The sequence below is a fragment of the Balaenoptera ricei genome, chromosome 2 (genome assembly GCF_028023285.1).
Source record: "Balaenoptera ricei isolate mBalRic1 chromosome 2, mBalRic1.hap2, whole genome shotgun sequence".
Lineage (NCBI taxonomy): Eukaryota > Metazoa > Chordata > Mammalia > Artiodactyla > Balaenopteridae > Balaenoptera > Balaenoptera ricei.
Window position 1 is genome coordinate 72,463,447 of NC_082640.1, and position 14,912 is coordinate 72,478,358.

Consider the following 14,912-nt stretch of genomic DNA (forward strand, 5'->3'; position numbering starts at 1 on the left):
ATGGACTGCACTTTACTCTTTTTCTCTTTCATAAAAATGCAGCACGGAAGCCATTTCCCTGGAAAGACTACATGGCAGGGCTGGCTAAAGGTGCAGCTTAAGCCAGTCAAAGAAGAGGGGGTGAGGTGGCCGTCAGAGTTTGGGGAGATCCCTGTGGCTATCCCTCCCCCATTCCCTCTAGGCTGAGTTCAGGAGACCCACCAGCCCACAGACCAGCTATCCAAGTTGTCTTGACTATGTGGCGGCCACAAAGGACACCAGATACAATTTTCATTATTATTATAATTTGGCCTCTTCTGGTACCCGATTTCCCCTAGATGCTCTTCTCTGGCTGTATTCCTTCCTCCTGGGAAGGCGGCCTCAAGGCAGTTGGTCTGACCCCATTTCAGGTCCCTCCCCACCCCCATCCCACCCACCCCTGGTCTCCGGACAGAGCAACAGGCTTCCCCTCAATGTCCGTCTCCCTGGTTTACAGGCCCGTGACCCAGGTGTATCAGCTCAGGTTGCCCAGCACGACCCCATTCCTGGCACCTTCTGACCCTCTTGCCCTGGGTCTCTCTTTTTTTCTCTCTTCCAGAGGAATTGTGAGAGTGACACGGAGGAGGACATCGCCAAAAGGAAAGCCCTCCACCCCCGGAGGAGGAGCAGTACCTCCTAACCGGCCAGGCTCAAGGTGGCCACCAGGGAGGCCTGGGCCCCGCAGGGCTCCTTTCTGTGCAGACTCTTGGACCCCGCTTGTCGCCAGCACCCAGGCATTCTGCATCCCTGAGCACTTTGCAAGAGAGATGGGCATGCAGGATTCAGAAGCATTTGCGGCGGAGCGAGGAGACCCTGGGAGCTGTGGCTGTCACCTCCTGGGCATGCAGGGGACGCCAGCATTCCCAAAGCTCTTAATCCTCCACAAAATGGGCTTTCACCTGCTGCCAACCTCAGAACCTGGGATGGGGATGTGGACGTAAGAAAATGATGCAGATGACCATCATCATCATGGGTGAAGATCAGATTCAGGCAGCTTTCCTCACAGGACGAGGGAGTTCAGAACCAGCCTGGTCAAAACTTACACCAGGAAGACAGAGGCCTCGCCCGTGGGAACAAGATAAGGAGTGAAGTGAATCTTGGGGTGTGAGGGACCAATCCTGTGACCTCCCAGAACCCACATGGAGTCCACGTGTCATGCTGGCCAACATATCAAACCTTCCAAAGCAGCCCATTTTCAGCCAACTGTGTTGTAATTTTTTTCACTTTTATTAAACTTCTGGTTTACCTGATGCTCGGCTTCTTTTAGGACTCTCCTGATCTGATTTTCTTTAGCTCAGGTGCCTGTGACTGTCGGGTAGCACCTGGGGTGCTGAGTGGATTGCACCTCCGAGGGTCATACTGAACCACCCCCCTCTGGACTGCAGGGTGCCTACATCCTTCCCTAAAGGAGTGCAGCCCAAGAAAATCAGCCCAGATACCAGCATATAATGCCTGTGCTCCCTCCGCTACGACAACAGTCACCCCTGCTGGTGTGGACTGAGTTGTGTCTCCCAACCTCTGGTACCACTGAGTACTTGGAGACAGGTCTTTAAAGAGGTAATTAAGGTAAAATGAGGTCACTGAGGTGGACCCTAATCCAGTATGACTGGTGTCCTTATAAGAAGAGAGATGGGACACACAGGACCATATGAAGAGACAGTGAGAAAGCGACCATCTACAAGCTAAAGAAAGAGGCCTCAGAAGAAGCCAACCCTGCCAAGACTCAATCTCAGACTTCTGGCCTCCAGAACTATGAGAAAATAAATCTCTGTTGTTTAAGCCACCCAGACTGTGCTTCTTTGTTGAGGCATCTCTAGAGAACTAATACACCTGCCAACGATGGCCAAGATATGGGCAGGGGGCTTTATGAAAATGTGGTTGGAGAAGGTCAAAGAGGGACCCACAGGGAGAAAGGAGAGGAAAAAAAAGATGGATTACCTGGACCCTTGAGTGAAGATGGCAAGAGAACTTTGACAACATAGAAATCTGGGCCCTGCTTTCCAGGCCAAAAGAATGGTGGTGCTGATCAGAAACCCAAGAGAAGACCCTTGGAAGCCAGAAGTAAAAAGGGTCAGGGTGAGGCACCAAGGCTGAGAAAGTACATGGGAAGAGGTGGGAAGAAAGGGAGAGCAGTTTTGGAAGGTGAGTGAGGGAAAGTGTGCCAGGAAGGAAAGAGGGGAAGAAAGTAAGGGTGGAAAGGAAAGGGTACGGGGAGAAGGGGAGGCATTCTTTCCCTTTGTCAGCAGCAAGTTTTAAGCACATTGTGTGAGAGAGTGGGCCCAGCGGCCCTCATCCAGTGAATGATCCAGGGCAAAATGGCCCCACAGAAACAGAAAGGCAGTCCAGTTTCAGAAAAGCTTCCAGCCAGAAATGGAGCGGCCTGCAAGCTTGTTGAAGAAAGCTCTGCCGTTGCCTTGTAGTTCTTGGACGTCCCAGTTCTCAGGAGGATCCAGCTCCGTGCCACCCTCCAGCCTCTGGAGGATAGCCGAGGCTGAGAACTGCTAACTGCGTTCAGGGCCCCTGGGTCATGGCTGTGGCTGGTCACATAGATCAGCAGGGAATGTTCTAGAACAAGGGCTCCTGGGCGCTCCGAGGAAGTAAAATGTGGTAGCAAGTAAGCGGCTGCCCTCCTGCTAGGAAAGAGGGCAGTGAATGGCTTTGACAAACCCAGCCTTGCGTTTCCAATCTTGACCAAAGGGTAAGCCTTTTGGAACTTGTCTGGCCCAACCACTGCATTGTACTGAAGAGGAAATTGAAGCCGAGAGAGAGGAAGTGACTAGTTCTGCTTCACACAGCAAATTTGCGAAAATGTCTGATGAAAGCCCAGACTTCCTGACTCCTAGTGCTCATTTCTTCAGCTTGATAACTGTGGGAGACCTTTCAGGAAATGGATGGAAACTTTGCTTTGCGTCATTTTAAACATGCTCTCATCTGTCCTGTACTGTTGCCTGCCTTGTCCTTCATTTCTGGAAATGTAAGAAATGGTCACACTTGCTTCTTTCCATCTTTGCAAAGGGCACTGCCCCTGAGTGGGGATAGCTCGGCAGCCAACCTCCATGGGCTGCAAGTCGGTCAGTGAACCGATATTTATTGGGCTCCCACTATATGCCTAGGACTGTTCTAGATGCCAGGGTTAGAACAATGAACAGGACAGACATGATACTTCCCCTACAGGGGTCTACGTTCTGTAAAGTCCTGGGAATCCAGGACTCCATCCTACTTATAGGCTGCTCCTCCCCCCTCCTTCTCATCCAGATTATATAAAGCCCTGTTGACTGGGTCCCCCTTCAGCCCATCTCTCTGGGGTTTGAAGGCACCCACTGGGGTTCCCAAATCCCTCAGGAAGCACAGGGCCAGGCAGTGGGCAGAGAGGAGCCTTTGAAGATGTTCATCCTTTGAGGATGACTTTGACACCTAGCAGCCCGAAGCCAAGCATCTGTGCCAATCCCATACAGGGCCCCAGTCCCTGTGGCCTCTCGGCTGGCAGATGGCTGGTGCCCTCCAGGTGTGAGGAGGGGTGGAACAGCTGGCCCAGGGGAACTAGGTGTTCTGGGTTAGTTCTGAAGAAGGCTGTGTTGACCAGCTGACACTTCAAGAGACCACAGTGTGCCCTGAGGCGAATGGAACATTTCCAGTGACTGAAAGCTGTGCTCAGTTAAAAGGCAGTCTTCAAAGAGTCTGAGGGTGCCCTGCCCCCGAGTGTTTGCCTGTATGTTTGCAGGATGCTGCATTAATATTTCACAAAGGCACATATAAATATTTCAGTGCTTGCATTTTAATGTCAATCTCACTGGTTTTCCTGACTCCAGATCTTAGATTTCATTTGCCTTTTCCACTAGCCTATTTATTTGCCGAAAACCTTATTTTGGAAGCAGACGAAGGCCATACCATAAGAGGTGAACCACAAAATCTATATGAAAGGAAAGTAGGTACGTGTGAAAAGAGCTTAATTGAGGACTGGGATATCAAGGAATTTCATCTGGCACAGGCTTATCGAACTTTATATCTGGTTCACATCTTGATGTCATCCTGACATTGTTCTGTTCACCGTTGCTGCACCCCGAAGAATAATTGTTCCTCGGTGGGCTGCTGAGAGAATCCCATTCTAAGCAGACCTTAATAGGCTTAGGGATTGGAGCCATTGAAGAGCTGTAAACAATGGTTAATTCACATTTCAAAAAGCAGAAACACAGTTGCTGACCTCTCATTAATAGTTTCTATTTTTCCCTTTCTCCCACTAGTTCCTTTTCTCTCCCCCGCTATCCATTAGCAAGTCATAATATACAGCTGAAGTACATATTTTAGTAATGTCTTTACTTATTGAATAAAATTTGTGTTCCCAGTTCTTAATCAAAAAAATAGTTGGTTATATTATCTAGAGAGGAATAATTCTGTAAGTATTTCCCCCCCTGTGGATCAGTGATCCTCCCCCCTTGAGCTAGAAAAAAATGAAAGAGAAAAAAATAAGCTCGCAATACTTTTTTTAAAAACCTGTTCTGCAATAGGACCATTTATGTACGCTTTATTTAATCCTCTTTGTAACCTTGTAGGGGAAAGGAGAGCCCCATTTCTATAGATGAAGAAGCTGTGACTCAATGGAGTTAAAAAATTTGCATGCAGGGACTTCCCTGGTGGCGCAGTGGTTAAGAATCCACCTGCCAATGCAGAGGACAGGGGTTTGAGCCCTGGTCCGGGAAGATCCCACATTCCGCGGAGCAACTAAGCCCGTGCACCACAACTACTGAGCCTGCACTCTAGAGCCCGCGAGCCGCAAATACTGAGCCCGCGTGCCACAACTACTGAAGCCTGCGTGCCTGGAGCCCGTGCTCCCCAACAAGAGAAGGCACCGCAATGAGAAGCCCGTGCACTGCAACGAAGAGTAGCCCCCTCTCGCCGCAACTAGAGAAAGCCCACGCACAGCAACAAAGACCCAACGCAGCCAAAAATAAAATTAATTAATTAATTAATTTAAAAAATTTTGCATGCAATCACACAGCTGGAGTATTTAGAATCTGGATTCCAGCCCAGTTTTGCCCACCCCGAAATCCACATTCTTCTCTACTTTTCCTGGAGAAACAATGTTGCGTGAACAAAGCATCCCAGAGAACTAGAGAGAGCATGATACTGTTTTTATAAAGCTCAAAAACTATACTATGCTTTGTTTGGAAATGCATGTCAATGTGATAAAACAGTGTTTTAAAAGCAAGGCAATAATTATGCTCAAAATTCAGGGTGACATTTACCTCTGGTGGCTGAGATGGGGAAGAGGACAAGCGTGGGCACCAGGCTGTTGGCAGCGTTCTGGACAACACTAAGTTCATGATGGGCTCACGGGAGTTCATTTTATTACTATGCTTTCTCACTTACATATGAGTTATCTACGGTTGTCATCTATCAAATATTAAAATAATACAGGGAGAAAGTGAGGTGAAAAAAATCAACCCTAATGGTCATGAGATGCCACAGTGGACAGGACTTGGAGGCTGTGGTGACAATCCCTGAGTGTGCCTTTCCCCTCATGAGTTGAGGCTGGCTTTGCTCCGTGTTTTTTTACCTTAATCAGAGGTCATCATGCCACTCAGTCAGAATGCCTCTGCTGGATTATTATTCCCATTTTAAAGAGAAAGGGTAGAAAATCCCCCCTGCTTTGCAGCTCACCTCCCCAGTCACCACCTCCCCTTGGAATTTGCCTAAGGATGCTGGTCTGAGGACATCTTCCGAGCCCAACTACGCTGAGTTTGCCAACTCCCTCTCTGGTGCCTTCCTGTCTCTTTGAGCTTAATCCTAGAGGCTGGACAGTTTGAAAAGCCATTTGGGGACTTCCTTGGTGGTCCAGTGGTTAAGGTTCCGGCTTCACCGCAGGTGGCATGGGTTCAATTCCCGGTCGGGGAAGTTCCACATGCCGCATGGTGCGGCCAAAAAAAAAATCTGGGCCATTCCCCTGCTCATTTTGAATGGAGAGGAGGCGGTCCTGTGTCTTCCCTCAATTCCCTTTTCTAGTTCTTAGCAGTCCTTGGTATATTTCACCACTTCACCAAAAGGCCTGGGCTAATTCCTGGCACTTTTCAGCTGTTGAATCTTGGCCTTGTCATTCATCCTTTCTGGGCCTCGATTTTCTCATCTGTGCAATGGTGATAATAACATCAATGTTACCTGTCATGAGTGCCTCGTTGAGACCCATTTTGTAAGGGAGGTTTGTCAACTTTGAAGAACTTGGCAAACATAAGGGATCTGTTATTTACATACCTTAGTTGTACTCTGAGACCACAGGCATAAAGAGCAACTCTGAGAAACGTAAAAGGAGAACAACCATGGCGACAGTGGCACTCAACGCTGGTGCCCTGAACTCTGGGTAGAGGGCCCCTGGGGCCCGGGCACACCTCCTACTCACCATTTCTGCCCCAACACACCTCTGTGATGCCTGATTCTGCACAGAGCCTCAGCAATGGTTTACTAAACAGAAGAGAAAGCAGGAAGGGCCTTCTTCCAACATAGGTGCCAGAGGCTCTCACTTGGCCATCTTCTTCCCACCCCTCCAGAGGGTGCTTGCGGGGGAGGCCGGAACAGAGCCCTGCTGGGGGCAGGGTGCTGAGAGGGAGGCTTACTGCTGCTTTGCCTTTTCGTTCAGAACTTGTGTAGCTCACCTCAAGAGGCATAACAACTCTCTAAACAAGTAGATGCAGGGACCTCCCTGGTGGTCCAATGGCTAAGCCTCCACACTCCCAACGCAGGGGGCCCGGGTTCGATCCCCGGTCGGGGAACTAGAGCCCACATGCTGCAACTAAAAAGATCTTGCATGCCGCAACTAAAGCCCGGTGCAGCCAAATAAATAGATAAATATTATAAAAAAAAAAAAAAAAAAAGAAGTAAATGCAGGACTCAGACTATTTGGCCCCTACCTTGTTTCCTTGTTTTGTTGTTTTTGATGCTGTTTTAGTTTGCTAGGATGGCCATAACAAAATACCACAGACTGGGTGGCTTAAACAACAGAAATTAATTTTCTCACAGCTCTAGAGGCTGGAAGTCCAAGATCAAGGTGCCAGTAGGGTTGGTTTCCTCTGGGACCTCCCTCCTCGGCTTGCAGACAGACGCCCTCTTGCTGCCTCTTCACGTGGTTGTTCCTCTGGTCACAAGCATCCCTGGTGTCTCTTTGTGTGTCTGCATTTCCTCTTCTTATAAGGACACCAGTCATACTGGATTAGGGCCCGCCCTCCTGGCCTCCTGTTAACTTAATCACCTCTTTAAAGGCCATATCTCCTAATAGTCCCATTCTGAGGTACTGAGGGTTAGGACTTAAAACATATGAGTTTGCAGGGGAGGTACAAGATGCAGTTCAGCCCATAACAAATATTTCCTTTAAGAATTATGAGTTTTTCATGTCTGCCTCCTCTTGTGGGCCATAAGCTCTGTGAGAGCGGGACTGGGTCTGTTTGCTGTTTTGTGTACAGTGTCTGTGGGTGTTCAGTAAGTATTTATGGACTGAATTAATGAATGGCGTATTTTTCCTTGTGGATCCAAAACGGCAAGGAAAGCTGCAGACCTCACGCTGGCAAGAGGCCAAAACAGAGCCTTCAGAATCAGGCGGCCACCCTCTCCCAGCATTCCTGTCCTGCAGGACGCACTCAGTTTAATACACGCTGGTGCCGAATAGGCCTACCATGGGTCAGACTTTCTTCTGGCCTTAAAGGATGAATGAGTACGCTTCTGGTAAGAGAAGGGGAAAGAAAATATGGGTTAGTGTTCTGTTTGCTCGTCCTTATGCCTTCCCATGGCTGAACTTTGGAAAGTCGCCAAATGAAAGAGTAAAACGTCTCCTCTGGGTGTTGAAGTAGTAGTGTGATGAATTAGGACTTTACCGTTTTTCCCCACCTCTAGCCATTGTGACCCTGATTCCAGGTCAGAGACCCAGAGGGCCCTGCCAGAGAGCCAGCAGCCACCTGTTGGGCTTGGAAGAGGTGTTCAAGGTCAGGCATAGATGACAGGTCAGGCTCTGGCTGAGTCCTTTGGAGGAGTGTGTGTGTGTGTGTTTCAAGGTACCTGCATGTGTGCATCTGTCTCTGTGGGTATATTTGGATGTGTGTGTGTGTGCATCCCTGGGTGTATCTGAGTTTTCTCTTTGTTTCTGTGTATGTGCATCTGACTGTGTGTCTGGGGGTTCTGGGTGTGTGCATCTGTCTCTGTGTGGGTGTATCTGGGTATCTGGGTGTTGTCCAAAGGACTCATGGGGAAAGTGCCTCTACCCCAGGCTCTGTAGCATCTGTTCTAACGCTGTCAGACCTCTGAGGCCAGTCAGGGGACAGAGTCTAGGAGAGCCACATCTGCTGAGTCATAAGGATGTGGGCTCTGTGTGTTCACAGTTGGACATATCTCCTTTCACACACCCGGAGGGGAAGTTGCAGACGGGCTGGCTGAGCCTGCATTCTTTCAGAAGGTTATGACCTCTGCCAGCCCCAGGAAGGAGCAGCAATGAGAATGCTCAGGAGACCTGGAGGTTGGCAGGAGGCGAGCTGAGACATTGGTGTTCCCCAGCTGGGGACCCTGGGTCATGGCTTTCTCAGGCCGTTCCAATAACCAAGCTGCTGGCTTTGAAACTGATTGATGGACGCTTCCTGGTGGAGGAGGGAGCCAGGGCAGATGGTCTCGAGTGATACGAAGTGCAGACCTCACCAAACTCTTAGTGCTGACCCTAAGAGGCCCTACCAGGCCATGAGTCTGGACTCTGGAAAATCCTTCTCTTCCCTCCCCAATTCAACCAACCAACAAGTAAAAAAAACCACCTCAATAGTGTGCCTAGCCACAATGCAGTCAAGTGAGTCTCTCAAGTTTGTCTGATACAAACAGTAAAAATTTCCCCAGGGTTAGCGGGGGCAGGAAGCCTCAGTCATGGGCTCCTTGATTGGAATGGATTTCATAGGTTCTTTTCCAAGAGCAGATAAAGAAGGGCAAGAGGGCATTTGTGGTGTGTACCTGGCAGGGCATGGGAAGGAAACGCCCCTTCTGAGAACTTACACGTGCCTGGCGTGGAAATGGGCACTGTTCCCAAGGAGCCCAGGCTGGGGGCGAACCCACAGATACTCAGCTTACCCAGAGATGAACTGCTTCCTGTAGCCCATGAGGCTGGGGGCACAGGCGTGGATGAGGTGAGGGAAGGGGGTAGGGGTGCATCCAGGAGGGGTTGGTCCTTCTGAGAAGGCAGCATTCAAAGGAGGGAGGGGGCTGGCCCGGAGCAGGGGCCTCACCACTGGTCACTTCTTGCATTCAGGCAGTGAAGGCCACTGACAAAAATTCATGCCGCTCTACCATCACTCGCCTTTGGCAAGGTCCAGCCAGCCCGTGGGGCTCTGTGGGTCTGGACAGCAGGGCAGTGGGCTTGGTGGGGATCGGGTTCTCCTGGGGAGAGAGGGGCCTGAGAAGGAGGTTGGGTGGTCGGTGCCTGCCTAACCAGGGGCTTCAGCAACTTTGTAGATGCCCACCCAACCCCACTGGAGATGCCCAGACATGACAGGGAGTTCATGATCTCCTGGCAGGACCCTCAAGAGTTGGTGTCAAACTGTTCACGTTGTTGCCAGTTTTTCTCAGGTTGAGTTCAAATCTGCCTCCCTGAAGAACCAGCTGTTGTCCTGGTTCTGTCTTCTGGGATCACATCCATTTAACAAATATGTAGACAAAGATGAAAAAGACAGTCTGTGTCCTCAAGGAATCCACAGACTAGTGACAAGGACAGCTGTTACACAGGGCAGGATGAAGTAGGGGCTAAGCTGCGAGCTGAGGGAGGGGTTCTTCATCCCGACTGATGAGGGCCCCAGGAGGCATCCAGAGGAGGTGCCATTTGAAACAGGCTTAAAGGATAAGGGGATTGGTGTATGTGGAGGAGCTGTGGAGTCCAGGCCAGGAAAAGCTTGAGCGAAGACACAGAGGCAGGAGAGAGCAGAGCAGTTCCTGAGGATGCGGAGTTGCCTGGCAGGGTGGGGACCTGGTGTGGAGGGGGGCCGTGTGGGAGATGGGGGCTGAATCACAGAGGGGCTTGAACCCAGGCCTGGGCCTTTATTCAGTGGGCCACAGGGAGGCTCAGGGTTTCGTGAGACCTTATCAGAGCTGTGGTTTACATCACACAAAGTGTGTTCCCCGGCCACCAGTGTCAGCGTCACCTAGGACCTGTTAGAAATGCAGCTTCTCAAGCCCCACCCCAGACCTGCTGAATCAGAAACTCTGGGGGAGGGGCCTAACTAACTGCTCGAACAAGGCCTCCAGGTGATTCCGATGCACTGCTTTAGAAAAACAACCCTGACAGCCTAGGGAGAGACAGGTGAGGTGGGCGGAGTCTGGAGGAGGGAGAGCAATTTGGGGCTATTAGTATCACCTGGGGGAGGCAGGAAGCCGCCCGCCCCGGGGAGGGGGCAGGAAGAGTTAGACAGATTTGGGTTCCAGTGCCAGCCCCTCACCTTCTAGCTTCGTGAACCTGGGCAAGGGACTTCCCTTTCCTGGGCCTCAGTTTCTGCATCTTCAGAGAGGAGTCACGGCTGGAGAAGGTAGGAGATGGTCGACGACCATTTCAGCTTGCCCAGGACTGAGGGGTTTCACGGGACTCAGGATTTTCAGTGCTAAAACTGGAGCGACCAGGACAAACGGGAATGGTTGGTCACTCAAGCCCCCGAATGGTACCCAGAAAGAAGCACTGCTCAGGATGTCTACAGAGTGAACGCTGAGAGTAGGGCTGCTGAGGGGCCCAAAGCCCATTCTTGAGCACTTTTGGTGACAGCTAAAGTTGCCAGTCCCTCTTGCTGCTGTTTCTGGTGCCCGTTTGGCAGGAGCCCGTCCCCCAGGCCTCTGCTCCTCTCTGGCTCTGAAGACCAGCAGAAAGGGAGACGGGGCCCAGGCCAGGCAAGGGCACGAGGCCGGCACCCCCATGGCCGTGTTGCTGGCCTGGTGCCGGGGTCACATGAAATACAATACGGCTGAGGCCTCCCAGCCCCTGCTGATGCTGCTGGAGGCTGAAAATACCCAGTGTCCTGGCCTGGGCGCCTGGCTGACTCTTCTGGGTCAGGAGTCAGGGGAGCGACTGTGGTGTCTGTTACTCCACTAGTCTGGCCTCAGCTGGGTTCTCACCGCTTCGGCCAGGGGCCTCTGGGTAGGGGTGGGGACTTGCAAGCCCTGTGGCCTTCTAACTTTCCTACAGTTGGTTTTTTTTTTTAATTGAAGAATAGTTGATTTACAATGTTGTGTTCATTTCTCTTGTACAGCAAAGTGATTCAGTTATACATATATACGTTCTTTTTTAATATTCTTTTCCATTATGGCTTATCATAGGATATTGAATATAGTTCCCTGTGCTATACAGTAGGACCTGTTGTTTATCCATTCTCTGTATAATAGTTTGCATCTGCTAATCCCAAACTCTCGCAATCCTTCCCTCCCCCTTTCCCCCTTCCCCTTGGCAACCACAAGTCTGTTCTCTATGTCTGCGAGTCTGTTTCTGTTTTATAGATAAGCTCATTTGTGTCATATTTTAGATTCCACATATAAGTGATATCATATGGTATTTGTCTTTCTCTTTCTGACTTACTGCACTTAGTTTAATAATATCTAAGGCCATCCATGTTGCTGCAAATGGCATTATTTCATTCTTTTTTATGGCTGAGTACTATTCCATTGTATATATGTACCACATTCGTTATCCATTCCTCTGTCGATGCACATTGAAGTTGCTTCTACGTCTTGGCTATTGTAAGTAGTGCTGCAATGAATATTGGGGTGCATGCATCTTTTCGAATTATGGTTTTCTCCGGATATATGCCCAGGAGTGGGATTGCTGGATCATATGGTAGTTCTTATTTTTTTTTTTAAGTTTTTAAAAAAATATTTTAATTTTATTGGAGTATAGTTGATGTACAATGTTGTGTTAGTTTCAGGTGTACAGCAAAGTGACTCAGTTATACATATACATATATTCATTCTTTTTTTAGATTCTTTTCTCATATAGGTTATCACAGAATATTGGGTAGAGTTCCCTGTGCTATACAGTAGGTTCCTGTTGGTCATCTATCTTATATATAGTAGTGTGTGTGTATTCATCCCAAGCTCCTGATTTATCCCTCCCCCCAGTGTTTCCCCTTTGGTACCCATAAGTTTGTTTTTGATAGCTATAAGTCTGCTTCTGTTTTGTAAATAAGTTCTTTTGTATCTTTGTTATACATTTATTTATTTATTTATGGCTGCATTGGGTCTTCGTTGCTGCATGTGGGCTTTCTCTAGTTGCGGCGAGCAGGGGCTACTCTTCGTTGCGGTGCATGGGCTTCTCATTGCGGTAGTTCTATTTTTAGTTTTCTGAGGATACTCCATACTGTTTCCCATAGTGGCTTCACCAATTTACATTCCCACCAACAGTGCAAGAGAGTTCCCTTTTCTCCACACCCTCTCCAGCATTTGTTATTTGTAGACTTTTTAATGATGGCTATTCTGAACGGTGTGAGGCAGTACCTCATTGTAGTTTTGATTTGCATTTCCCTAATAATTAGTGATGTTGAGCATCTTTTCATGTGTCTCTTGGCCATCTGTATGCCTTTCTTTGAAGAAATGTCTATTTGGGTCTTCTGCCCATTTTTTAATTGGGTTGTTTGTTTTTTTGTTGTTGAGTTGTATGAGCTGTTTGCATTTTTTGAAAATTAAGCCCTTGTCAGTGGCATCATTTGCAAATATTTTCTCCCAGCCCATAGGTTGTCTTTTCGTTTCGTTTATGGTTTCCTTTGCTATGCAAAAGCTTGTAAATTTGATTAGGTTCCATTTGTTTATTTTTGCTTTTATTTCTATTGCCTTGGGAGATTGACCTAAGAAAAACTTTGTATGATTTATGTCAGAGAATGTTTTACCTATGTTCTCTTCTAGGAGTTTTATGGTGTCACATCTTATTTTTAAGTCTTTAAGCCATTTTGAGTTTATTTTTGTGTATGGTATGAGGGTGTGTTCCAACTTCACTGATTTACATGCAGCTGTCCAGCTTTCCCAACATCACTTGCTGAAGAGACTTTTTCCCATTGTATATTCTTGCCTCCTTTGTCGAGGGTTAATTGATGGTAGGTGTGTGGGTTTATTTCTGGGCTTTCTATTCTGTTCCATTGATCCATATGTTCGTTTTTGTGCGAATACAATGCTGTTTTGATTACTATAGCTTTGTTGTATTGTCCGAAGTCTAGGAGGGTTATGCCTCCTGCTTTGTTCTTTTTCCTCAGGATTGCTTTGGCAATTCTGGGTCTTTTATGGCTCCATATAAATTTTAGCATTATTTCCTCTATTTCTCTGAAAAATGTGATGGGTAATTTGATAAGGGATTGCATTAAATCCCTACAGTTGAGTTTTTAAAAACAGGGACCTGAGGTGGAAACACCAGATAAAAAGGTTACCCATGGAAGCTTGCTCAGAAAAGTGGGGCAGCTTCTTTCTAAAGATCCCAAGGAATCTCTCCAAATGTCTTGCTGGTCCATGTGCTTATCCATGGACCAATAATGGGGACTGGGAAGGATTAGGGGATTTGTTTAGGCCTGAGAGCCAGGGCCTCAAAGCTTGGGGCAGAGACAGCTTCCTTCAAAACTGGTTGGGGGAACTGAGGCCAAGAGAAGGAAAACAGATGTTGGGAGGGACCAAATGTCTCCCTCATTCTCTTCCCCTTTGCTGCTGGGTGGTGCTCTTCACCTGGTTCTGCTGCCGGGATGCCCTCTGTGAATTCAGGGTTGCCTCATGAGCAAGCTCTCTGGGGTTTGAATGGGGCTTCCACTCCCAACATGCACCCACACCTGCCCAGGAGCCAGGCCTGCTGCAGCCTCCAAAATCTGCAGGCCCTACTCATATCTACCCCTCTTGCTTGGAAAGAACTTCAAGCCCAGGCAGGAGGTACTAGTCTCAGGTGTGGAGATACTGGATTTGAAGTCAGGCAAGGTCTCTGGGTTTGAATCCCTGTTCTGGCAACTTCTTGGCCAAGTGACTTCCAGCAAGAAATTGAGCCTCAGTTTTGCCTCTTGTAAAACGGGGATAACGTCATGTTCCATGCAGTGCTGTTGTGAGGATGAAATTGAATGAACTATGCATTTAAGCTAATAGGATAGAGCCCAGGACATCACGCTCAGAAAGTGTTGTTGATATCATACAATAAAAGAATAAGAACAAATACATAAATGAGGAAACTGGAGCAAAAGGGAGAGAAAGAGAGAGACTCTTTGTAGTATATCTGTCCAAGGTGCCTGCTCTGGTGACTGCAAAGCACGTGGCTGGCAGGTGCCTTAATGTGAATGAGGGACCACACCTCTTATTACTAAGAGGCCATGCCTCCTGGGCCTCTCTCCATGCTGTGAGCTAGGGGTGGCCCCCGGGGCCTGCACCCTCCGCAAGCCAGGGTTAGTTAGAAAACCTCTCTGCCCCGCCACGGGGCACATTCTGCTTTCCATGCATCTGGCCCCACCAACGGGAACTTAACGCCCTCATATAACCATCACCAAGCACAGAGAAATCTTCTGCCGCAGCCAGCCCTCTTCTTACCTGTCCGTGCCAGGGGCAGTTTGGGTGGGAGAAGTAATGACAGTGGTGGTCCTGATTGTCATATGCCTGCTATGTGCCAGGTGATTTGCATATATTATCTTCGGTTTTCACAACAATCCTGAAAAAGGGCTATTGTCTCCATTTTACAGATGAGGAAAACCGAGGCTCAGAGAGGCGAATGACTTTTCTAAGCCCACATAGCTAGCCGTAAACTAAAGGGAGAGTTTAGGTTCAAATCAAGTTCTATCTGGCTCCAAAGTCCGAGGGCTTTCCACCACACAGTGGGGAAGAAGATGGCTCAAGCTCCAGGTCATTAACTCCCGTGGGATGGGGCCACCCCCCTCCCCTTGCTGGTCCTCAGTTTCCTC

The 14,912-nt window shown here is 48.7% G+C and overlaps 1 protein-coding gene across 2 annotated transcripts in view; it reads left to right on the plus strand.

The window, feature by feature from the left end:
- DAPK2 (death associated protein kinase 2) overlaps positions 1 to 2,959 on the plus strand; it is a 125,047-nt gene extending 122,088 nt beyond the window's left edge. For both annotated transcript variants that reach the window (XM_059913061.1, XM_059913060.1), the window contains one exon: positions 578 to 2,959. In XM_059913061.1, the coding sequence (XP_059769044.1) occupies positions 578 to 658 (81 nt within the window). In that variant the 3' untranslated portion in view covers positions 659 to 2,959. The remainder of the gene's footprint in view (positions 1 to 577) is intronic.
- Positions 2,960 to 14,912: the final 11,953 nt, after the last annotated feature.